This window comes from Carcharodon carcharias, chromosome 7, assembly GCF_017639515.1.
Source record: "Carcharodon carcharias isolate sCarCar2 chromosome 7, sCarCar2.pri, whole genome shotgun sequence".
Classification (NCBI taxonomy): Eukaryota; Metazoa; Chordata; class Chondrichthyes; order Lamniformes; family Lamnidae; genus Carcharodon; species Carcharodon carcharias.
In genome coordinates this window covers 126,359,573-126,383,720 of record NC_054473.1, presented here as the reverse complement: position 1 = coordinate 126,383,720, position 24,148 = coordinate 126,359,573, and the positions used below count along the sequence as shown (strand labels likewise).

General features: G+C 43.5%; 1 protein-coding gene across 1 annotated transcript in view; it reads left to right on the top strand.

Annotated features, from left to right (window-relative positions):
- The window catches only part of LOC121280419 (plasmolipin-like), a 37,787-nt gene that overhangs the window by 9,334 nt on the left and 4,305 nt on the right, over positions 1-24,148 (top strand). Inside the window, exons 2-3 of the mRNA XM_041192397.1 lie at positions 20,840-21,016; positions 23,174-23,296. Coding sequence (XP_041048331.1) covers positions 20,840-21,016; positions 23,174-23,296 — 300 coding nt within the window. The remainder of the gene's footprint in view (positions 1-20,839; positions 21,017-23,173; positions 23,297-24,148) is intronic.

Genomic DNA, 24,148 nt, shown 5'->3' with positions numbered 1-24,148 from the left:
GGCATGTTTCCCCAAACCCTCAGTTTTTTGTGGTCCAATTTTATAGGTAACACGCATGAACTCAGGAGAAGGTTAATTTATTTCACATTCAAGCCCTGGGGTGGGGGGGAGGAGATGACACGTGTGTACATGCACACAAACAGAGGGAAATTTTACAGCTATGCATAACAACAGTAAAAGAACCACAGAAATGAATATTGGTTCACATGATTTCCAGAGTCCAGAAAGTCCAAGTCCAGAGGGTGTTTCCTTCATGGCAGAGTTCATTCCAGATGAGTTCCTGGTTGGAGACAACAACCCAAAAATGCTTGAAACAAATGATGAGGCAGCATGATGGGATCCCTGTGCTTAGCAGGTGATGATCAGAGACTTTTAAAATCAAACAGGCTTCGAGGAGTTGAGAATGGAGGTTGGCTGCTTGGTCAGTCGAGAGATCTGCTGGAATTCTTTATGGTTGGTGACAAATCAGCAGATTGAGCTGTGAGGCTAGTAATGTAATAAAGTGGTCCAACAGGCTAGAAGCATGGGGGTCATGTGATGTAGCCCATTAATGAGTTAATTGCAGCCTCACAAGTGGTTTCTGGGCTTCTGGCCAAAATGCATTGTTTCCCTTAAGAGCGAAATGGTGGTTGTTAACACCTCTTTAGGCGTAATGAGTTTCAACATCTCTGTCTTTGTTATTGTCCCAGTGGGGTGGGGGTAGTAAGTTTTTCTGTTAATCTTGTGATTATTATGTGGCCTTACAATGGGGTGTGAGATTACACAAGAATGAGAATGGAACTCTTTTGTTCTTGTAATCTCTGTTGTAAACTTCCAGAACAGATGGCCAATCTTAAATCATGTGACCTGTAACAGCCATCTTGTGGTTCAGCAAAAGTCCATTTTAAAATTGCAAAAAAGAATAAAGTTTTGATATAAACAGTTTTTTGATTTCTTTTCATGTCTTATTGACATGACAGTCAGTTAAAACTTTCAAGACAGATTTTGAATTCATAAGGTTATCAAGGGATATGGTGCAAATGTCGCTAAATGTAGTCATGGTTCATACCAACAATGACCTGATTGAATGGTGAAACTTGAGAGGCTGAATGGCCTACCACTTATCCTAAGGTTCTCATGTTCCCCTAGTAAACCATTTTATTCTATTTCCATACTGTTCACTTGAAAGTCAACTTTGGGAGATTTCTTTCTTTCTGACTACCGTCAACCTGCATATTTTACCATTCATTTTCAATCCATAAGTCAACTAACCTGATTTACTGTAATTTATATAACTACTCTGAATTTACTCTCTGATTGCACTTACCCACATAATTCCATGTATCCAGAAAATATGCACCTCTTCAAAACTAGACTACCCATCTGCATGATGACTAAACAGTTAAATATCCAGAGGAGGCTGGTTCTTCAACAGAAGCATACACTTCACTGTGAGTGAGTCAGAGAATGAAAAATGAAATTTCAAAATTTACTAGTCAGAGTTATCAGTTAACAAAGGTGCGTTACACATTCCCCAACAGAACGTTCCATTCTAGTATGGACTTTGAAACCCAATTGCGTCTGGAAAGCAGCAAACTTATCTGTTACAAGGCTGACTAAACCTTCTGCCAAGTGCTTTGTGTATACTAGGTGTTTTATTTGCAAGGAGTGTAATATTTTATCCCTCCAAGCATCAATTCTGTAACCTTATTTGCTGACCCCAAGTATGTGGCCCCTTGCCTTGGAATATACCATTCTTGTTAACTGCCTGCTGGGAGAAATGAGCAAAGATTTGAAGTTACAAAGTATTTACAGTTTCCAGGACACTTACAGAAATGGGCCATTCAAATCAACAGGTCTATGCCAGTGTTTATGCTCCACATGAGCTTTATCTTAACCGTCTAATTAAAGCTTCTCTTACTTTCTCCCTGATTTTTAAAATTCATTCATAGGTCGTGGGCATCGCTGGCTAGGCTGGCATTTATTGCCCACCCCTAGTTGCTCTTGAGACTGTTTATTTAGCTTTCCCTTAAATGCATCTATGCAATTTGCTTCGACTGCTTCCAATGGTAATTTGTTCCACGTTCTAACAAATGTCTGGATAAAGTAGCTACTCCTGAATTCCCTATTGGATTTAGTAATAACTATGTTTTTTTATGGCTCTTCATTCTGGTCTTACCTGTAAGTAGAAACATCTGTCTAACCTATCAAACCCTTCCATAATTTTGAAGGCCACCACTCAGCCTTCTCTTTTCTAGAGAAAAGAACCCTAGCCTGTTTAATCTTTCCTGATAGGTCTAACCTCTCCGTTCTGGTATCATTCTAATAAATTAGTTTTGCACCTTCTCTACTGCTTCTATATCTTTCATAACTGCAGTTAATTTGCTTTTTTATGGCTTCATTAACCTGCAATGTTATTTTTTGTGACCTTTGTATCTTTATTCACCGCCACCCTCAATCGTCATGTTCCTCTGTGCCATTTAAACACTTATTTTCCTAGGCATATGTGGCCTTCCTACCAAAATGCATTTCATCACTCTGATCTGCATTGAAGTTCATTCATGATGTTTCTACAAATTTACTAATGTCTTCCTGTTTATTTTTGTGCAGTCTTCTTTAGTATTAACTATGCCCTCAATTTGCTGTCATTCACAAATTTTGAAATTGTGCTTTCAATTCATTTGAGTCCAAATGGCTTTTGTAAATGGTGAACAGCAATGGTCCCACACCCAGTCCTTGTGGGTCAACACTTCCCGTCATTTGTCAATCCAAGTATCTACCTTTTAAACCCCTTTACTGTCTGTTTTTTGTTATGTAACCAACTTGCTATTAATTCTATGCTTGTCCCTCTGGCTCCACATATTCTGACCTTAATAATGAGTCTACTATGCAGTAGCTTAAGCAAAGGCTTGTTGGAATCCAAATACATTGCATCTAGTGCATTATACTTATCTACTCTTTCTGGTGCTACTTCAAAGCATTCAATAAAGTTGGTCAAATATGATCTTCCCTTTTGGAATTCTTGTTGTATGTTTCTCTTATGTTGTAGTGGGTAGTGTCCCTGCCTCTGGGCCAGAAACTCTGGGTTCAAGTCCCACTTCAGGACTTGATGGCCAAGGAAGGTTCTTCCATAACATGGCCAACTAGGTTGATTATCAGCATGTAAATCCTTCCATTATGCCTGATGGCAGGTGGAAAAGAGAGCGAGAGTTTCCTGGTCAGCCATACTGCAGGAGGCAATGGCAAACCACTGCAGTACTTCACCATGCATTATCAGGGACTAACCCAATGAACGTTCATGATCACTAATGCCCTCTTAGGGCATGGTACCTGAAGGAGCAGGAAATGTACAAGACACCACCATCACCATTCCTGGGTATGCCCTGTCTTACCAGCAGGACAGACCCAGCAGAGGTGGCGCACAGTAGTATACAGTGGGAAGGGAGTTGCCTTGGGAGTCCTCAACATTCACTCCAGACCCCATGAAGTCTCATGGCATCAGGTCAAACATGGGGAAGGAAACCTCCTGCTGACTATGACGTACCGCCCTCCCTCAGCTGATGAATCAGTGCTCCTCCACGTTGAACACCACTTGGAGGAAGCACTGAGGGTGGCAAGGCAACAGAATGTACTCTGGGTGGGGTTTTCAATGTCCATCACCAAGAATGACTCAGCAGCACCACTACTGGCCAAATCCTAAATGACATAGCTGCTAGACTGGGTCTGCGGCAGGTGGTGAGGGAACCAACAAGAGAGGAAAACATACTTGACCTCATTGCCACCAACCTGCCTGCCGCAGATGCATCTGTCCATGACAGTATCAGTAGGAGTGACCATTGCATAGTCGTTGAGGAAACGAAGTCCCGCCTTCGCATTGACGATACCCTCCATCGTGTTGTGTGGCACCACCACTGTGCTAAATGGAATAGATTGCAAACAGATCTAGCAATTTAAGCCTGGGCATCCATGAGGCTCTGTGGGCCATCAGCAGCAGCATAATTGTACTCGAATATAATCTGTAAGCTCATGGCCTGGTATATCCCCCATTCTACCATTTCCATCAAGCTGTGGGATCAACCCTAGTTCAATGAAGAGTGCAGGAGGACATGACAGGAGCAGCACCAGGCATACCTAAAAATGAGGACTCGACCTGGTGAAGATCCAACACAGGACTACTTGCAAGCCAAACAGCATAAGCAGCAAGTAATAGATGGAACTAAGTGATCCCACAACCAACAGATCAGATCTAAGCCCTGCAGTCCTGCCACATCCATGCGTGAATGGTGGTGGACTATTAACCAAGTCGCTGGAGGAGGAGGCTCCACAAATAACCCCATCCTCAATGATGGAGGAGCCCAGCACATCAGTGCAAAAAATAAGGCTGAAGCATTTGCTATAACCTTCAGCCAGAAGTTTCGAGTGGATGATCTATCTCGGCCTCCTCCGGAAGTCCCCAGCATCTCAAATGCCAGTCTTCAGCCAATTTGATTCACTCCACGTGATATCAAGAAACGGCTGAAGGCACTGGATAGTGCAAAGACTATGGGCCCTGACCAAATTCCAGCAATTGTACTGAAGATTTGTGCTCCAGAACTTGCCGTGCACCTAGCCAAGCTGTTCCTGTGGAGTTACAACATTGGCATCTACACGGCTATGTGGAAAATTGCCCAGGTATGTTCTGTACACAAAAAGCAGGACAAATCCAACCCGGCCAATAATCACCCCATCAGTCTACTCTCCATCATCAGTAAAGTGATGGAAGGGGTCATCAACAGTGCTATCAAGCGGTACTTGCTTGGCAATAACCTGCTCACTGACGCCCAGTTTGGGCTCTGCCAGTGTCACTCAGCTTCTGACCTCATTACAGCCTTGGTTCAAACATGGACAAAAAAGCTGAACTCCTGAGGTGAGGTGAGAGTGACTGCCCTTGACATCAAGGCTGCATTTGACCAAGTGTGGCATCAAAGAGTCCTAGCAAAACAAGTCAATGGGAATTAGGGGGAGAACACTCAGCTGGTTGGAGTCATACCTAGCACAAAGGAAGATGGTTGTTGGAGGTTAGTATCTGAGCTCTAGGACTTCACTGCAGGAGTTCCTCAGAGTAGTATCCTGGGCCCAACCATCTTCAGCTGCTTCATCAATGGCCTTCCTTCCATCAGAAGGTCAGAAATGGCGATGCTTGTTGTGCAATGTGCAATCAGCAATGTTCAGCACCATTTGTCACGCTTCAGATACTGAAGCACTCCATGTCCAAATGCAGCAAGATCTGGACAATATCCAGACTTGGGCTGACAAGTGGCAAATAACATTCAGACAATTACCATCTCCAACAAGAGAGAATCCAACCATTGCCCCTTACATTCAATGGCATTTCTATCACTGAATTCCCTACTATCAACATCCTGGGGGTTACCATTGACCAGAAACTGAACTGGACTGGCCACATAAATACTGTGGCTACAAGAGCAAGTCAGAGGCTAGGAATTCTGTGACGAATAACTCACCTCCTGACTCCCCGAAGCCTGTCCTCCATCTATAAGGCACAAGTCAGGAATGTGATGGAATACTCCCCACTTGTCTGGATGAGTGCAACTCCCACAACACTTGAAGAAGCTTGACACCGTCCAGGCCAAAACCCGCTTGATTGGCACCACACGCACAAACATTCACTCCCTCCACCCTTGACAGCAGTGTGTACCATCTACATGATGCTCTGCATGAAGGCATCTTCGACAGCATTTTCCAAACTCGCGATCACTACCATCTAGAATGACAAAGGCAGCCCATAGAAGGGAATACCTCCAACTGGAAGTTCCCTTCGAAGTCACTCACCACTCTGACTTGGAAATATATCGCCGTTCCTTCACTGTCACTGGGTCAAAATCCTGAAGCTCTCTTCCTAACAGCACTGTGGGTGTATCAACACCACATGGACTGCAGCCTGGATGAGTGCAGCTCCCACGACACACCGTCCAGAATAACAGGCAGCGGTTCAAGAAGGCAGCTCACCATCACCTTCTAAGGGCAACTAAGGATGGGCAATAAATGCTGGCCCCACCAGCAAAGCCCACATCCTATGAATGAATAAAATAAAGTTTCTCTTTGAAAGATTCCATTATTTTTTACTATCACTGACATTAAGTTAGTTAGAACAACTGCATGGAACTATAGACTATCCTTTTTATATCTTTGAATCACATTAGCTGCCCCTGTGATTTTTTTTCCTTCTAGTTTTTAGGTGATGTTTCATGTTTCTATGGTTGCAGTTTTTCTTCCCTGCCCTCATTTACTAACAAGCTTTCAAGACTGCTTGGTGTGCTTGTTTTAAATGAAAATGGATCCCTCATGATGGATAATTAAATTTTAAAAAGATATCTGCAACCTGTTGGGGATGCTACAGCCTGCAATGAACTATGTGAACGTACAATGTTGTTTGGCACTAAATGGCTGGGCTCAAGTGACATGGCATCAGTCTATCTGGCATAATGAGTTTTATTTTAAGTAGCAGTTGAGTAAGTGTTCCAACGTCAATGTACTTTGTCTGTTGCCATTGTAATGGACCTTTGTATAGCACTTCCAGTCATGCCTGAACTGGGAATTATTCAGTTGGAATTATCTCGTGGAACGTCAAGAGCCCTTAAGTGGATAGGTGACAGGGAAACTTTATCTTCACTGCAGCTTGTTATCTTAGTAAACATTTGTAAGTTCTTTAAACATTTGGCACAATAACCACTGATGTACCAATGATCAGTTCAATGCCACTACGTGGGCCCACCTGCTTTGCAAATCTTTGCTGTATTTGATCCACACTTCATTATCAACTGCATCTACAGAGTGTGTCTTATGCATTCTGTGCAGAAGTCCCACATTATATGGAGGAAGCTTGGAGAACAGGTGCTGCACCTACACTGTAGCATTGCCATTGACCAATGTTGGCATGCAATAATGTATATGAGGTGGCAGCATGTGCGCATTAACAAAGAAAGTAGCTCTTCTCCAACACAACCCCAACCTGCAACCACTGGAGCTACAGCACTCCTAGTGTAAACAAATGCGCCTTATGCCACCACTTCTCATCATCCATAGATGCTGCCATTGCATCACTGAGATGAAAAACAACTATTTATAAAGCACCTTTATAAACTGTCCGAATGTGCTTCACAAGACCATTAGCAAACAAAATTTGATATTCGGACAGGCTTACCCAAAAGGCTTTAAGCCCTTAGAGGAAAGGTTTAGGGAGAGAGTTCCAGAGCAGTTGAAGGCACAGTACCAATGTTGGAGTAGTGAGAATCAGAAATGTGCAAGAGGCCAGAATTGGAGGACAGGGAAGGAAGTAAGCAATCACGAAATTAAATTTGCTATTCAAATACGTGAACATTTCTGGGACAACTTTCTCATTAGAAAAGCAGTCGCCGGGACTGGTTGCCCCACTAATTTGCTTTTACCTGTTCCAAGTCCAAATCATGACCTTAGATCTACGAGTCCCATAAGAGGGATTGAATTAGGCTCAGCATTTATGCTCTTTACTGAAGATCAAAGGACAGTTTGGAAGATAACGCAATAAAAAATGGTATTATTAATATTAATGAATGCATCTGCAGCACAAGCACTTTATTTGGTTCTCAGAATGTGGGTAACACTACAAAAAATGCCCATTCCTAGTTATCCTGGAACTTCCCATGCCACTTCATTGGGCATTAAGAACCCATTCTATTGAATGGGACTAGAATCATTTATAAGCCAGGCCAAGAATGAGATGACAAGTTTCCTTCTCCACAACAATACAAGCGCTAGTACTTTTTTATCCACAGAATATCGGACTTATTAAAAGTTCAATGTTGCAACTTACAATGCGGGGGATTTTCCACATCTGGGCTGTTAGTCTAGTACTATTTCTATTACCCACCTATATATACATCATCTACATATAAACTTCCTGTAAAATAGATGAGCTGTCTTCATCACACCAATCGCTGAACTACAAAAGTTATTAATTACGTAAAACATGTGAAATGTGCTAATAAATCCAAATGATATTTGGAGCTCCAGAACACAGGCACTCTCAACCTCTTCACCATTATTAACAAACATGACTTGATTTGCATCCATGAAACCATGTTCATATTTGTGGTTTGACTAGGAGAGATCGTCTGATGTTAAAAGACAATATCCTGTTAAGACAACATATTTGAATACAATCGGGAGGAGACCCATAAAACTTACTGATGAGCCTTATACTGGTATTTGGTGCGTTTGAAGGTAAAACAATTAGGATTAAACTTAATCAAAAAAAAAGCAAGCATTTACTCTGTAGTATTTTGATCCTCAGCTTCTAGGCCTTCAGCCCTCTAGACACCATGTGCAAGTTGGCAAACAGCCCAACACCAGACCTTGGTCAATAACTCAACACACAAAAGGAATAAAACTGGATGAACCACCTGGCATTGACCTAGGCACCGAAAATGACAATGCATTTGCAGCCCTGCAGAGTCCTCCTTGCTAACACCCGGGGGCTAGTGCCAAAATTGGGAGAGCTGTCTCACAGACTAGTCAAGCAACAGCCTGACAGTCATCTTCATGGAATCATACTTTACAGATAATATCCCAGACTCCACCCACCATCTCCGGATATGTCCTGTCCCATCGGCAGGACAGATCCAGCAGAGGTGGTGGTACAGTGGTATACAGTCAGGAGGGAGTTGTCCTGGGAGTCCTCAACATTGACTTCGGACCCCATGAAGTCTCATGCATGGCATTAGGTTAAAGGTGGGCAAGGAAACCTCCTACTGATTACCTAGTACTGCCCTCCCGCAGCTAATGAATCAATGCTCCTCCAGGTTGAACACCACTTAGAGGAATCACTGGGGGTGGCAAGGGTGCAGAATGTTCTCTGGGTGGGGGACTTCAATGTCCATCACCAAGAGTGGCTCGGTGGTGCCACTGTTGACTGAGCTGGCCGAGTCTTAAATGAAATAGCTGCTAAACTGGGTCTGCAGAAGGTGATGAGGGGACCAACAAGAGAGAAAAACATACTTGACCTCATCCTCACCAACCTGTCTGCCGCAGATGCATCTGTCCATGACCGTATCGGTAGGAGTGACCACCACACAGTCGTTGTGGAGATGAAGCCCCACCTTCACATTGAGGATACTCTCCATCATATTGTGTGGCACTACTACCATGGTAGATGGGATAAACTTTGAACAGATCCAGCAACTCAAGACTGGGCATCCATGAGACCCTGTGGGCCATCAGCAGCAGCAGAATTGTACTCAAACACGATCTGTAACCTCATGGCCCATCATATCTCCCACTCTAACATTACCATCAAGCCAGGGGATCAACCCTAGTTCAATGAGGAGTGCAGGAGGGTATGCCAGGATCAGCACCGGGCATATGTAAAAATGAGGTGTCAACCGGGTGAAGCTATAAAACAGGACCACTTGCATGTCAAACAGCATAAGCAGCAAGTGATAGTTAGAGCTAAGCGATCCCACAACCAACGGATCAGATCTAAGCTTTGCAGTCCTACCACATCCAGTCGTGAATGGTGGTGGACAATTGAACAACTCACTGGAGGAGCTGGGTCCACAAATATCCCCATCCTCAATGATGGAGGAGCCGAACACATCAGTGCAAAAGGTAAGGCTGAAGCATTCGCAACGTCTTCAGCCAATGGTGCTGAGTGGATGATCCTACTCGGCCTCTTCTGGAGGTCCCCAGCATCACAGATGCCAGTCTTCAGCCAATTTGATTCACTCCATTTGATATCAAGAAACGGCTGAAGGCACTGGATACTTCAAAGGCTATGGGCCCTGACAATATTGCGGCAATAGTACTGAAGATTTGTGCTCCAGAGCTTGCCGCGCCCCTAGCCAAGCTGTTCCAGAACAGCTACAACACTGGCATCTACCTGGCTATGTGGAAAATTGCCCAGGTATGTCCTGTACACAAAAAGCAGGACAAATCCAACCCAGCCAATTACCGCCCCATCAGTCTATTCTTGATCATCAGTAAAGTAATGGAAGAGGTCATCAACAGTGTTATCAAGCAGCACTTGCTTTGTAATAACCTGCTCACTAATGCCCAATTTGGGTTTTGCCAGGGCCACAGCTTCTGACCTCATTACAGCCTTGGTTCAAACATGGACAAAAGAGCTGAACTCCTGAGGTGAGGTGAGAGTGACTGCCCTCGACATCAAGGCGGCCTTTGACTGAGTGTGGCATCAAGGAGCCCTCACAAAGCTGGAGTCAATGGGAATTAGGGGGAAAACTCTCCGCTGGTTGGGGTCATACCTTGCACAAAGGAAGATGGTTGTGGTTGTTGGAGGTCAGTCATCGCCCTGAGTTCCTCAGGGTGCTGTCCGCGGTCCAGCCATCTTCAGCTGCTTCATCAATGACCTGCCTTCCATCATAAGGTCAGAAGTTGGGATGTTCGCTGATGATTTGTGCAATGTTCAGCACCATACGTGATTCCTCAGATCCTGAAGCAGTCCATGTCCAAATGCAGCAAGACCTGGACAATATCCAGACTTGGGCTGACAAGTGGCAAGTAACGTTTGCACAACACAAGTGTCAGGCAAGGACCATTTCCAACAACAGAAAATCCAACCATTGCTCCTTGATGTTCAATGGCATTACCATCACTGAATTCCCCACTATTAACATCCTGGGGGTTACCATTGACCAGAAGCTGAACTGGACTGGCCATATCAATGGTGTGGCTACAAGAGCAGGTCAGAGGCTAGGAATCGTACAATGAGTAACTCACCTCCTGATTCCCCAAAGCCTGTCCACCATCTACAAGGCACAAGTCAGGGGTGTGATGGAATACTTCCCACTTGCCTGGATGAGTGCAGCTCCCACAACATTCAAGAAGCTTGACACCATCCAAGACAAAGCAGCCCACTTGATTGGCACCACATCCACAAATATTCACTCCCTCCACCACCGACGCACAGTAGCAGCAGTGTGTACAACCTATAAGATGCACTGCAGGAATTCACCAAGGCTCCTTAGAAAGCATTTTTAAACCCACTACCCCCACCACCTAGAAGGACAAGGGCAGCAGATATATGGGAACACCACCACCTGGAAGTTCCCCTCTAAGTTACTCACCATCCTGACTTGGAAATATATCACCGTTCCTTCACTGTCACTGGGTCAAAATCCTGGAATTCTCTCCCTAACAGCAATGTGGGTGTACGTACAACACATGGACTGCAGCAGTTCAAGAAGGCAGCTCACCACCACCTTCTCAAGGGCAATAAATGCTGGCCCTGCCAGCGAAGCCCATATCCCATGAATGAATGAAAAAACTTTTTAAACTAACCTGCAGGACTTGTGCAAGCTTGAGCAGCATATGTTGGAATTGGGAAAAGTGGTCACACCAAGACAGCAGTGATGGGGATCGGGATTGGGAAGTGACATAATTGCTTCATGGAGGGAGTCCCTTGGTCATGGTCCCATTGTGTGGGTGCTACTGATTTTGGATTTGGGTTTTTAAAATTTTACATTCATTATGGGGTGCCCAGTATTGGCCATTTTTCAGTGTTTAAGGTGCAGTTGAGAGTTACACACTGCATTTTGAGCTTCAGTTTCTGAAACAATTGGGAAGAAAGTAAGATGTTGTACTCTTTGTAGTGCTGTTCATCTCTTCAGAGCATCCAAAAGCCCTTCATAATCAGTACAGTATCTTTGTAAAGTGGTCATTGTTGTAAAGCAGATTAAAATGGTAGGGTTTCACCAAGAAAGGCCAACAAAAGGTAATGGTGATTTTTGACACGTGCGTCAGGCTGAGTGAGTCCAACAAGAATCATATTTAGCAGAAAAGGCAGAAGGAGAAGTAAAACTGGATGTGTTTTCTGCTTCTTTTGGATGAGGTGCTAAATCAAAGCTCCATTTGTCTCTTCTATTGTTTTCCGATGGAAATAAAAGATACCACGATACAGAGCAGAATTCTCCAAGTGTCCGTTTCAACATCGTAATTAGAATAGATCAACTGGTCCTTCATTTCATTTGCTTTTTTTTTTGGAGGTGGTGGTGGAAACTAACTGGTTGCTGCTTTTGGCTTGTGTAACAAGTGATCTGTTCCAAAACAGCTCATTGGCTGTGTCACATTTTGCTATACAAATGCAAGTTCTGTCTTTCTAACAGGATGGGGGTTCTGATTCCATGGTCGTAAAATATACACACATGGGTCCTGAAGAAAAGATGAGGCTGGTAATGAGAAAATTCAACTCCCAAAGCAAATACTGTGCTTAGGGCGCTATTAATGCTGGGAGGGGCTTTGGCTCCTCACCAGCTTTGGACTTTAAGCTTTTTTGAGATGGTGTGACCACCAGACAAATAATGGGTATTGGGGATCCTAATTCTCTCTTAATGTTGACCTGCATGCTCACCAAAAGGTCCAATATAAACAATTCTGCAGAAAATTGAGTTTTACGCTAAGATCACCTTTTTGGTTTTTCTTAATTTGTTAGAGTTTCAGAAACATCCTTCTCTATACGTTAGAATGCACACACTCCAAGATCCTGCTTCCTCACCATCACCACTCACTATCAACATATAGTGTAACTACAACTGTCCAGAGCTATTAATCTGTTGTGGTTGGTGCTGGAGAATTTGTACATGAGTGTGTATGCTCTTTCACCACTGCACAGGAATGTACATATTGTTGAACAATGGATTAATTGAGGAAAGCCAGCATTGATTTGTCAAAGACTAATTGTGTTTAAGCAACTTGATGGATCTTTTTGATGAGATACCCGAGATGGCTGATGTGGTTTATATGGATTTCCAAAAGGCATTTGATAAACTGCCATATAATAGACTTGCCAGCAAAGTTCAAGTCCATGGAATAAAAGGGACAGTGGCAGCACAGATACGAAGTTGGCTGTGTGCAGGAAACAGTAGTGGTGAACAGTTGTTTTTCAGACTGGCGGAAGGTTATACACTGGGATTTCAGTCGGGTTATACAAGGACGACTGCTTTTCTTAATCCATGTTAATGACCAAGACTTTTAAAATTTGCAGATCACACAAAACTTGATATTGTGAACAATGACGATAATATTGATAAACTTCAAGAGGGGACATGGACAGGCTGGTGGAATGGGTAGAAAAGTGGCAGATTTAATGCAGGGAAGTGTGAAGTGATACAGGTTGGTAGGTCAAACAAGGAGAGGCAAAACAAGGAGAGGCAATGTAAAATAAAGGGTACAATCTTAAAGGTGGCAGAGCAGGTTGAGAAAGTGATTAAAGAAGGCACACAGGATCCTGGGTTGTATAAATAGAGGCAGTGTGTTCAAAAGTAGGGAAGTTCTGATGACGAAAAGAGAGATGGCATTTGTATAGCACCTTTCAGAACCACCAGATGTCTCAAAGCATAATTAAATATTTTTGAAGTGTAATCACTAATGTAGGAAATACAACAGCTAATTTGGGTACAGCAAATTTGTCCCACAAACGACAGTGTGGTAGTGTCCAGATAATCTGTTTTAGTGATGCTGATTGAGGGATAAATATTGGCAAAAACATTGGGATAACCCTGCTCTTGTTTGAAGCAGTGCATTGAGTTCTTTCATGTCCAACTGAAAGGGCAGACAGGGCCTGGATTTAACGTCTCATCCAAAGACAGCATTTCCTGCAGTGTAGCACTCCCTCAGTACTGCACTAGAACATCAGCCCTGATGTTTGCATTCAGGCCCTGAAGCAAGACTTGAACCCAGAACCTTGTGACTCGGCGGCAAGCGTGCTACCAACTGAGCCATGGCTAATGCTGGGTGAACATTTCTAGAACCCTGGTTTGACTGTAACTGGAGTATCATGTTTAATTATGGGCACTGGGCTTGAGAAAGGATGTGAAGTCTTTGGAGAGGAGTGTAGAAAAGATTTACAAGAAAGGCTGCAGTTAGGGACTTCAGTTTTGTGGATAGATTGGAGAAGCTGGGGTTGCTCCGTTTTCAAATCTCCTCGAAGGAGAAGTGTTCAAAATCAGAAAGAATCTAGACAGGGTAGATAGAGAGAAACTGTTTCCGTTGGTGGAAGGACCGAGAAGCAGGGAACACTGATTTAAGGTGGTTTAGAACCAAAAGCAACAGGAGGAAAGTGCTTTGTGCAGAGAGTGCTTAGGTTCTGAACACACTACCTGACTCTCGTAGAGGCAGGTTCAATCATGGCTTTCAAAAATTGAATTGGATATGCACCTGGAGAGAAAGAACTTGCAGGGCTTAAGGAGAAGGTTGGGGGAGTGGGACCCACTGAGTTGCTCTTGCAGTGAGCTGACATGGACACAGTGGTCCGAATAAACCACTTGAACCATTCTATGATCCCAACACGGCATGAGTCTCACTCCAAAATTGAAACCTCATGGATGCCACAGGAAATATAGCTTCCACCGAAATCGTTTCAGACCACACGCCTATTGTTCCTGTTGCCTCTCCCCAATACAGCTTGTTCTCATGATGACTAGTTGAGAATTTGCAGCTTGCAATCAATCATTCTAAAGTCCATCGATAATGAGATGTGCAACTTCCTCAAATAACTAACACAATCAGGAAAATTGTTGGCTGCATTATGGAACAAAAACATAGAGCAGATAGAAAATGTGATTGATGTGGAGAATGAACCCAAGCAAGGGGCAGAGTGAACTGTACATAGTTTGTTTCTAGAGAGGAAAGGTACACTGCCCTCTGGTACTTCCATTCAAATGGCCATTATCCATGCATGAACTTCGGTATTGAAGTGCTGGACGTAACATTCTGCCTTCCTCACTATCCACACTCTAGCACTTTGCAGTAGAGAATGGGAAGTGGGAAACCTGGTTGGCTTTTCACCTTTATTTGCCCATTAATGTCATGATCAATTGTAATGCCCCATACTGCTATCCTGGCTGAGATAACAGATTGGGCTCAGTTCCACACTTTACCAATTGATCCTGCTGCAGGCTTAGAAACAACAACAATACCTCGATGACATAGGATTACATTTCAAGAGACTTTTTGTAGTGACAAGGGAAGCTTATTGAGGCACATCATTCACTATGACAACACATTACAAGCCTAACAAAAATTGCAACACTCAGGCCATTGTTTTCACTGCAGTTGTTTGACAATAGTGGCAGGAGTGGAGGAGAAAGGATCAGTCCTTAAAAGAACAAGGCACAAGAATCAAACTGTTCTTTCTGATCAAGGATTTGCAAACACAAAATGCTTCATTAAGACAATTTTTAATTCATTCATTGGATGTGGGCTTCGCTGGCAAGGCCAGCATTTATTGCCCATCTCTAGTTGTCCTTGAGAAGGTGTTGGTGAGTTGCCTTCTTGAACCGCTGCAGTCCATGTGGTGTAGGTACACCCACAATGCTGTTAGGGAGGGAGTTCCCTGTGACAGTGAAGGAATGGCAATATAGTTCCAAATCAGAATGGTGTGTAGCTTGGAGGGGAACTTTCAGGTGGTGGTGTTCCCATGCGTCTGCTGCCCTTGTCGTTCTAGATGGTAGTGGTTGTGGGTTTGGTAGGTTCTGCCGAAGGAGCCTTGGTGAGTTCCTGTGGTGCATCTTGTAGATGATACACACTGCTGCTATTGTGTGTCAGTGGTGACAGAGGGAGTGAATGTTTGTGGATGTGGTGCCAATCAAGTGGGCTTTGTCCTGCATGTTGCCAAGCTTCTTGTGTTATTGGAGCTGCACTCATCCAGACAAGTGGACAGTACTCCATCACTCTCCTGACTTGTGTCTTGTAGATGGTGGACAGGCTTTAGGGAGTCAGGAGGTGAGTTACTTGCCACAGGATTCCTAGTCTCTGACCTGCTCTTGTAGCCACAGTATTTATATGGCTAGTCCAGTTCAGTTTCTGGTCAATGGTAACCCACAGGATGTTGATAGGATGGATTCAGCAATGTTAATTCCATTGAATGCCAAGGGGCAATGTTTAGATTCCCTCTTGTTGGAGATGGTCATTGCCCAGCACTTGTGTGGCACGAGAGAAGGACCCTGGGACAGGCAGTCAGCAGTGCCTAGAGGATCTAGTCTATACTCAATTAGGAATAAGGGTAAAATAAAAGCAAGTGTCCATATTCTATTCTGTTTAGTTGAGATATCCCTGGGGAGCTCAGTCCTGTGATTTGCACATCCTGCACAATGTGGGAAATACCAGACGCTCCTGGTGGTCTGGATGACCATGTGTAGAGGAGGTACCTCCGACTGGAGCAACTTGAGCTCCAGGTTTGGAGCCTGAGCTGCTGCTGGGGTCATTATGGTGCGTTCATGAGGCTGAGAGATTCATAGATAGTATGCTTCAGGATGTGGTCACCCCACAGCTTAAGGAAGTGCAAGCAGAGAGAGAATGCATGACTGCCAGACAGAAGGGGACCAGGCAGGTAGCGAAGGAATCCCCCGAGTGCATCTCGTTCGCAAACCATTTTTTGGCCTTAGAAAATGGTGAGAGTGACAGTTCCTCTATAGAGGCCAACCAGAGCCAAGGTCACGGCACCTTGGGTGGTCCAGCTCCTCCGGGGTGGTGCGGGCGTGGGGGAGCGGGGGGGGGGGGGATGTTGGGAAGAAGTGTGGAAGGGCAATAGTGGTAGGGGATTCCTTAGTGAGGGGAGTAGACAGGCACTTCTGCGGCTGTAGATGTGACTCCAGGATGGTATGTTGCCTGATGGATGCCAGAGTCAACGATGTCACGGAACAGCGGCAGGACATTCTGAATGGGGAGGGGGAACAGCCAGAGGTCATGGTCCATGTTGGGACCAATGATATAGGAAGAAAGAGAAATGAGGTCCTGTAAGCTGACTATAAGGAGTTAGTAGGAAATTGAAATGCAGGACTTTAAAGGTAGTAATCTCCGGATCATTCCCAGTGCCACGCAGTAGTGAGTACAGGAGCAGAAGGATAGAATAGATGAATGTGTGGCTGGAGAGAGAGTGCAGGAGGGAGGGCTTTAGATTCCTGGGGCATTGGGACCATTTCTGGGTCAGGTGGGACCTGTACAAGTTGGACGGCTTACATCTTAACAGGGATGTGACGAACATCCTCATGGGCAAGGTTTGCGAATTCTGTTGGGGCAGATTTGAACTAAATTGGCAGGGGGTTGGGATCCTGCAAAGTAGTTCAGAGGGGATAGAAGCTGAGATGGAATTAGAAGTTACAACGCTAGTAAATGAGTCTGGAAGGCAGAGGAAACATAGGCTAGATAAGAAAGAAGTGAGTTTAGCAAGGCTAAATGGAATATTGTTTAATGCAAGGAGCCTGAGGAATAAGACAGATGAGCTGAGGGCACAGTTAGGCACGTGGGAGTATGTTATCATAGCTATGACCGAGACTTGGCTAAAAGAAGGGCAAGATTAGCAGTTCAGCATTCCTGGTTATAGAGATAGAGAGGGGGAAAGGAGAGGAGTTGGGGGGGTTGCAGTATTGATCAAGGAGTCAATTATAGCAGTGAGGAGGGATGATATCTTGGAAGGATCATCAAATGAGGCCATATGGGTAGAGTAAAAAGCACAAAAGGGGCAAACATGCTGTTGGGTGTGTACTACAGGCCCCCAAGCAGGGAGAGATAGAGGATCAAATATGTAATCAAATTTCAGAGAAGTGCAAGAATAATAGGGCAGTAATAGTAGGGGATTTTAACTACCCAAATATTAACTGGGATAGTTTTAATGTGCAAGGTAAGGAGGGAGCAAAATTCTTAAGTTGCATCCAGGAGAACGTTTTAAGCCAATGTATAGAAAGTCCAAAAAGGGAGGGGGCAGTTCTGGACCTAATATTCGGAAATGGGCCCGAGCAGGTGGAAGATGTATCAGTAGGGGAGCATTTTCGAGATTGTGACCATAACTCAGTTTGATTTAGGATAGTTTAGTTATGGAAAAGGATAACGTTGGGCCGTGAATGAAAGTTCTAAATTGGGGAAAGGCTGATTTTACCCAAAATGAGATACAATTTGGTCCAAGTGGACTGGGAGCAGCTACTTGCAGATAAAACTGTGTCAGAACAGTGGGAGGCCTTCAAGGAGGCAATAGCGAGACTACAGGGCAAATATGTTTCCGTAAAGACAAAGCGGGGGACCAAGTCTGGAGAACCCTGGATGTCAAGGGACATAAAGGTTAGGATTAAGAAAAAAAGAGAAGCTTATTGCAGATACTGAGGGCTCAATATGTCAGAGTCCTTAGAGGAGTATAAAAAGTGCAAAGGGGAACTTAAAAAGGAAATTAGGAAAGCTAAGAGAGTGATTGAGAAAGCATTGGTGAGTAGAATAAAAGAAAACCCAAAGGGGATTTTTAAATATAGAAAGAACAGGAGAATAACTATGGAAAGAGTAGGGCCAATTAGGGACCATAGAGGTAATGTGTGTGTGGACCCAGAAGACGTGGGTGCAATACTCAATGAATACTTTGTGTTGGTCTTCACAATGGAAAAGGACGTTGCAGATATAGACATCAGGGAGGAGGACTGTGAAATATTAGAGGAGATTAACATAGAGAGAGGAGGTACTAGTGGGTTTAGCGGCCTTAAAAATTGATAAATCCGCAGGCCTGAGTGAGATGTATCCCAGGCTGTTGAGGAAGACAAGGGGAGAGATACCAGGGACCCTAGCAGTAATTTTCAAATCCTCTCTGGCCACACGTGAGGTGCGAGAAGACTGCTAATGTTGTCCCATTATTGAAAAAGGGAGGAAGGGATAGACCAGGAAATTACAGGCCAGTCAGTCTAATCTTGGTAATGGGGAAGATACTAGAAAGAATTCTAGAATTCTTGAGAGACGTGGATTAATCAGGGATAGTCAGCATGGATTTGTTAAAGGAAGGTTATGTTTAACAAATTTGATCGAATATTTTGAGGACGTGACCAGGAGTGGTGTTGAGGGTAATGCATTTGATGGGGGTCTATATGGACTTTAGCAAGGCTTTTGATAAGGTCTCTCATGGCAGACTGGTCAAGAAACTAAGAACCCATGGGAACCAAGGCAAAGTGGCACGTTGGATCCAAAATTGGTTGAGAGGCAGGAAGCAGAGGGTGATGGGAGAGTGATGTTTCTGTGATTGGAAGTCTGTTTCCAGTGGGGTTCCGCAGGGCTCGGTGCTGGGGTCCTTGCTATTTGTGGTGTACATAAATGATTTGGACTTAAATGTAGGAGGTATGATCAAGAAGTTTGCAGATGACACAAAAATTGGTTGGGTGGTAAATAGTAAGGAGGACGACCATAAACTGCAGGAGGACATCAATGGTCTGGTCTGGTGGGCAGAGCAGTGGCAAAAGGAATTCAACCCGGAAAAGTGAGGTAATGCACTTGGAAAGGGCTAACAAGGCAAGGGATTATACAATGAATGGTAGGACCCTGGAAAGTACTGAAGATCAGAGGGACCTTGGTGTGCATATCCACAGAAGCTAGCAGGGCAGGTAGATAAGGTGGTTAAGAAGGCATTTGGGATACTTGCCTTTATTAGCTGAAGCATAGAATACAAGACCAGGGAGGTTAAGCTGGAACTGTATAAAATGCTGGTTAGGCCACAACTGGAGTACTGCGTGCAGTCCTGGTCACCACATTATAGGAAGGAGGTGACTTCACTGGAGAAAATGCAGAAGAAATTTACCAGGATGCTGCCTGGTCTGGAGGGTCTGAGCTATGAGGAAAGATTGGATAGGCTGGGGTTGTTTTCTTTGGAGCAATGAAGGTTGAGATGGGACCTGATAGAGATGTATAAGATTATGAGGGGCATAGATAGGATGGATAGGAAGGCACTTTTTCCATTCATAGAGGGGTCAATAACCAGTGGCATAGATTTAAGGTAAGAGGTAGAAGGCTAAGAGGGGAGTTGAGGAGAAATTGTTTCACTCAGAGGGTGGTGTGAGTTTGGAACTCACTGCCTGAAAGGGTGGTTGAGTCAGAAACTTTTGTAACATTTAAGGAGTATTTAGATATTCACTTGCGTTGCCATAGTATCCGGGGCAATGGGCCAAGCGTTGGAAAAAGGGATCAGTGTAGTCAGATCTTTGTTGAACAGCGTGGACACAATGGGCCGAATGGCCTCCTTCTGTGATGTAGTTGAGTCTGAGAGTGGGAGTGGAGGACATCATGTGGGCCTCCAAAAGACATTCCAGTGGCGAGTCACTGAATTCTTCTTGACTTTCAGGGCCATGTCTTCTGTGCAGCAGTCCTGGGCTGCAAGCCCTGAGAACTCTACGTGCAGCTGCAGTTTAGATATGGCACTTGGAGTGAGGAAACGGTGAAATAATGGTGTGGTGCGCAATTCAGAGGTTGTCTGCCAGCAAGACGGTGTGTTTCCTGTGGCTGTATAATTAATGAGGAGGGAAGCAGACAATACAGCGTGAAAACCAACCCTTGCATCCGATGGGTAAAATGTCGTTTTTCCCACCCGCTACTGCACTTAGTTGTGGTAGAATCATCCAGGATTTGCGCTGTCAGCTAAGGCTCAGTGGTTGTGCTCTCCCCTCTTGAGCTTGGAAGGCTCAATCCCACTCCAAAGACTTGAGCACATAATCCAGACTGAAAGCCCCAGTGCAGTACTGAGGGAATGCTGTACTGTTAGTGGTGCTGCCTTTCAGACAAATCATTAATCCCAGGTGGATGTAAAAGATCTTGCAACACTCTTTTGATGAAAGCAAAATGGTGTTTCTCTCCAGTGTCCTGGCCAATATTGGAACCAACATCCCTCAAACAGATTATCTGGTATTAGCTCATTGCTGTTTCTCAGGAGTTTGCTGTGTGGGAAATGGCTGCGTAAAGTACAGCAGTGACTACATTTCAAAAAGGTACTAAGAAGCATTCAGGGGCATCCTGGGTGAAAGATGCTATATAAATGCAAGTTCTTTCTAAAGTTTTGTTTTATTCTGTGCAGGTTTTTGGCTTGTTGGTATGGGCGCTGATTGCGGGTTCAAGAATCTCAAGTGGTGATGGTGCCTTTGGATGGGTGATCTTTGTGGCCATCTTCCTGTGGATACTCACCATTGTTATCTTCGTTTTCTACCTGTTGAGCCTGACGCCTAAACTGCCAATGGTGCCTTGGGCTCATCTGGTAGGTTTCATTTTTTTTTAAAAAGCAGCAAATCAATCTGGTTCTGCAAGTGGGATCTGTGACTACGATGGACAGGCAGCAAGTTGGCCAGCAATTTACACCAGTTTTTTCAGTTAATCAGCTCCTGAGATTGAACAGCTCCACATTAGTAAAGCTGGTGTGTGATAGTATTCAGGCTAGAGCCATTCATTTCTCCATATAACTGTTTCTTTTTTTTTCTTTTCCGATTTTAAGGTAATTGTTAAAAAGCCAAGAGGCGATATGAGGAGAGATTTTGTTACACAAAAAAGATGATCTGAAATACAGTGCCTGAAATCATGGTGGAAGCAGATTCAATAGTAACTTTTGATAGAGAGTTGGATGTGTACTTGGAGGGGAGAAAATTGCAGGGCTATAGGGCAAAAGCAGAGCAGTGGGACTAATTGGATAGCTCTTACAAAGAGCCAACACAAGCACAATGGGCCAAATGGCTACCTTCCCTGCTTTAAGTTTCTCTGATTCTAAATGATTTTTATTTTCTGTACTCGGGTTTATCATACTGTACCTGAAAGGGCATGTTAAATTTGTTGTTTTTTATTGTATTGTGGAGCTCAATACTCTGGGGTTTTCAGCCTTGTGGTAGAACAGAATTTGAGCCCTAGATGAATGAAGCCTTCTCATTTCAACTGCATTCCTTGATAACTTGTTTTCCTTCTCAAGTTCTACTGTGTCTCAACGTGGGCCATCCTTGGCTGAGGGAGTGGCTGGAGAATTTCACCACAACCTCATGTTGTCATAGCAATTGTCCTTGGTTATAGTTTAAAACACTGTGGTACATAACTTTTATAGGATATTGAATATAAGGTGGGCTGTACACAGTACAAGTTTGATGGTGAGTGAATTTCACAAAGCAGCTCTTGAGTGGTCATGGAGATTGAACCTCATAGGGGAATGCAGTTGGGCTTTTATAAGCCATGGAGCTGTACCAAGTGTTCTCCCACAAAGAGGGTTCAAGGTCTCATCAAATGGCAAAGTAGCCAATCTAATGAACTGGATTTTTGTACATCTCAAGTTGTTTTAGAAAGGAATCAAGCACAGGTTCTCAAAATAGAAGATTTCTCCCAGTAGATGAATTTCCTTTCCCCTTGAGATGAAATGTTTCATCAGCAGGAGTCAGAACCTGAAGCTTGCAGCTGAAAACATGAATTACTAAGAAAAAACAGTGGGCCCGTAGAAATCTCAACATTAAAACTTTCCTGATTGCATCCCATATTGTGGGTCAAGGCCTGGATATACATTGCAGGCTGTGTTAGTCCAATTTCTAAATCCTCTGCAAGTCATTTAATACATAGGTGTAGAATGTAAAAGTTTACAACTATGTTTTAACCTTTCATAACTTTCCCAGAAGTGACCCTTCAATAGGTGTTAACCTCATTGGGACTATTGTCCTGTGCTATTGTCCAGTGTGGGTGCAGCCTTCAATATGGCAAACTTCAGACTCAGGACTGTGCCTTTAACTCTGGATTTATTGAGAGAAGTTTCATTTTGAGATTTCCCTGAGACTCTCCTGCAGGATGGCTGATCTGTTAGATAATCAATGCAGCATTAATATAACAAGGTATATGACTCTCTGTTTGGCCTTTCTACTGAAATAAAGATGTGAAGAAAATCATTTTTTTTTTACATGACTGGAGGGTTGTTTTCCTTTTTTTTGGTAAACCTTGGCTAAAAATGATGCTTTAGGTTCAGGTTATGCTGAGTTAGCTGATCTGAGTTGGGACAACATGAAGCCGAACGGTGAAGATAAGGGGCATCACAGCCAAACCTAATCCTATGGTAGAACATTCTGTCACGGTTCATTTGGGAAAGGGTCATCTGTGAACATGTGTAGGAGGAGTTAGCACTTCATGAGATTAAAGGAGAACAACTGGGGAGGAAACATTCTTATAGTTGGAGTTTATTAAATAGTGACACTCCTCAGGACTTGAAAATCTTTGATTCCCTTAATCATCCCTGGAAAGCAGAGAGATTGGGATTTAACTGTAACTTGATGTAATTTTGCATTTGTAACAATACTCAGACATTCCTAGAATGACAAATAAATATGTTAAATATATTTATTGTGGTGACCTGCAGCTTGTGAGACAATCTCTTATATATGTTCTTCATTCTCTGTAGAGTCTGTATTTTAACTTGGGTGCTACAGTTCTGTACTTAACTGCCTTCATTACCAATGCATCATCAGTTGACCCAACATCTATTAAAGGGTCTTACAAATACAACAACCGAGCAGCTGCTGCGGTGAGTGTTTTACATGTATTTTAAATTAACTTTTGCGTTTTCAAGTAAGTGGTGTTTTAAAAATCATACAATTTTAAATACTAAATATTTTAATTGTAAAATCTGAAATGTATAAAATACTCATTGCTGTTAATCTTGATAATTGAATACACAGTGCTTGTTCATTTCTCACTCATGCAGAATCCAGCTGAATGGTCAGCATTTGAACTGGCTGAAAACTCTTAAATTATTTTTGACGTAGCTGTTTTGTAAAGCTGTTAAAGTGAACAGGAAATAACTGGTTATTTTCAGTTTTGATTGAGTCAGCAGGACCAGTCACACATGAGATTTGAAAGGAATTGGCTGTATTCCCTCTTGTAACAAGATTCAAACTGGTACAATCTCTCCTGTATAAACCAGATGAAGCAGCAAAGCTGCTAGAAACTTGATCACCTTGGCAGAAAGAATTTTGTGTGTGGTTTATTTAACAAAGTCATTAATCTATTTTTTAATAAACTAATGGATGTTCATTACATGTAGCACACAGTAATCCTTCCTTCATTAGATGATTTAAACTTGAATATCCATTCAAGTTTTGAGTCAAAGATTCCTACTGGATATCTGAATATAAAGAGGATTGTTTATTGTTATGATAAAAGCAGAACACTGTGGATGCTGGAAATATGAAACAAAAATACCTGGAAAAACTCAGCAGGTCTGACAGTGTCTGCGGAGAGGAATACAGTTGACATTTCGAGTCCGTATGACCCTTCATCAGAAGGATTATTGTTATGCTGTGCTGTTGCCAGAACAGAACAATCCAAACTCCATGGAATAATTATCCCTTGTTATGCCATTTTGACCCGAAAATCT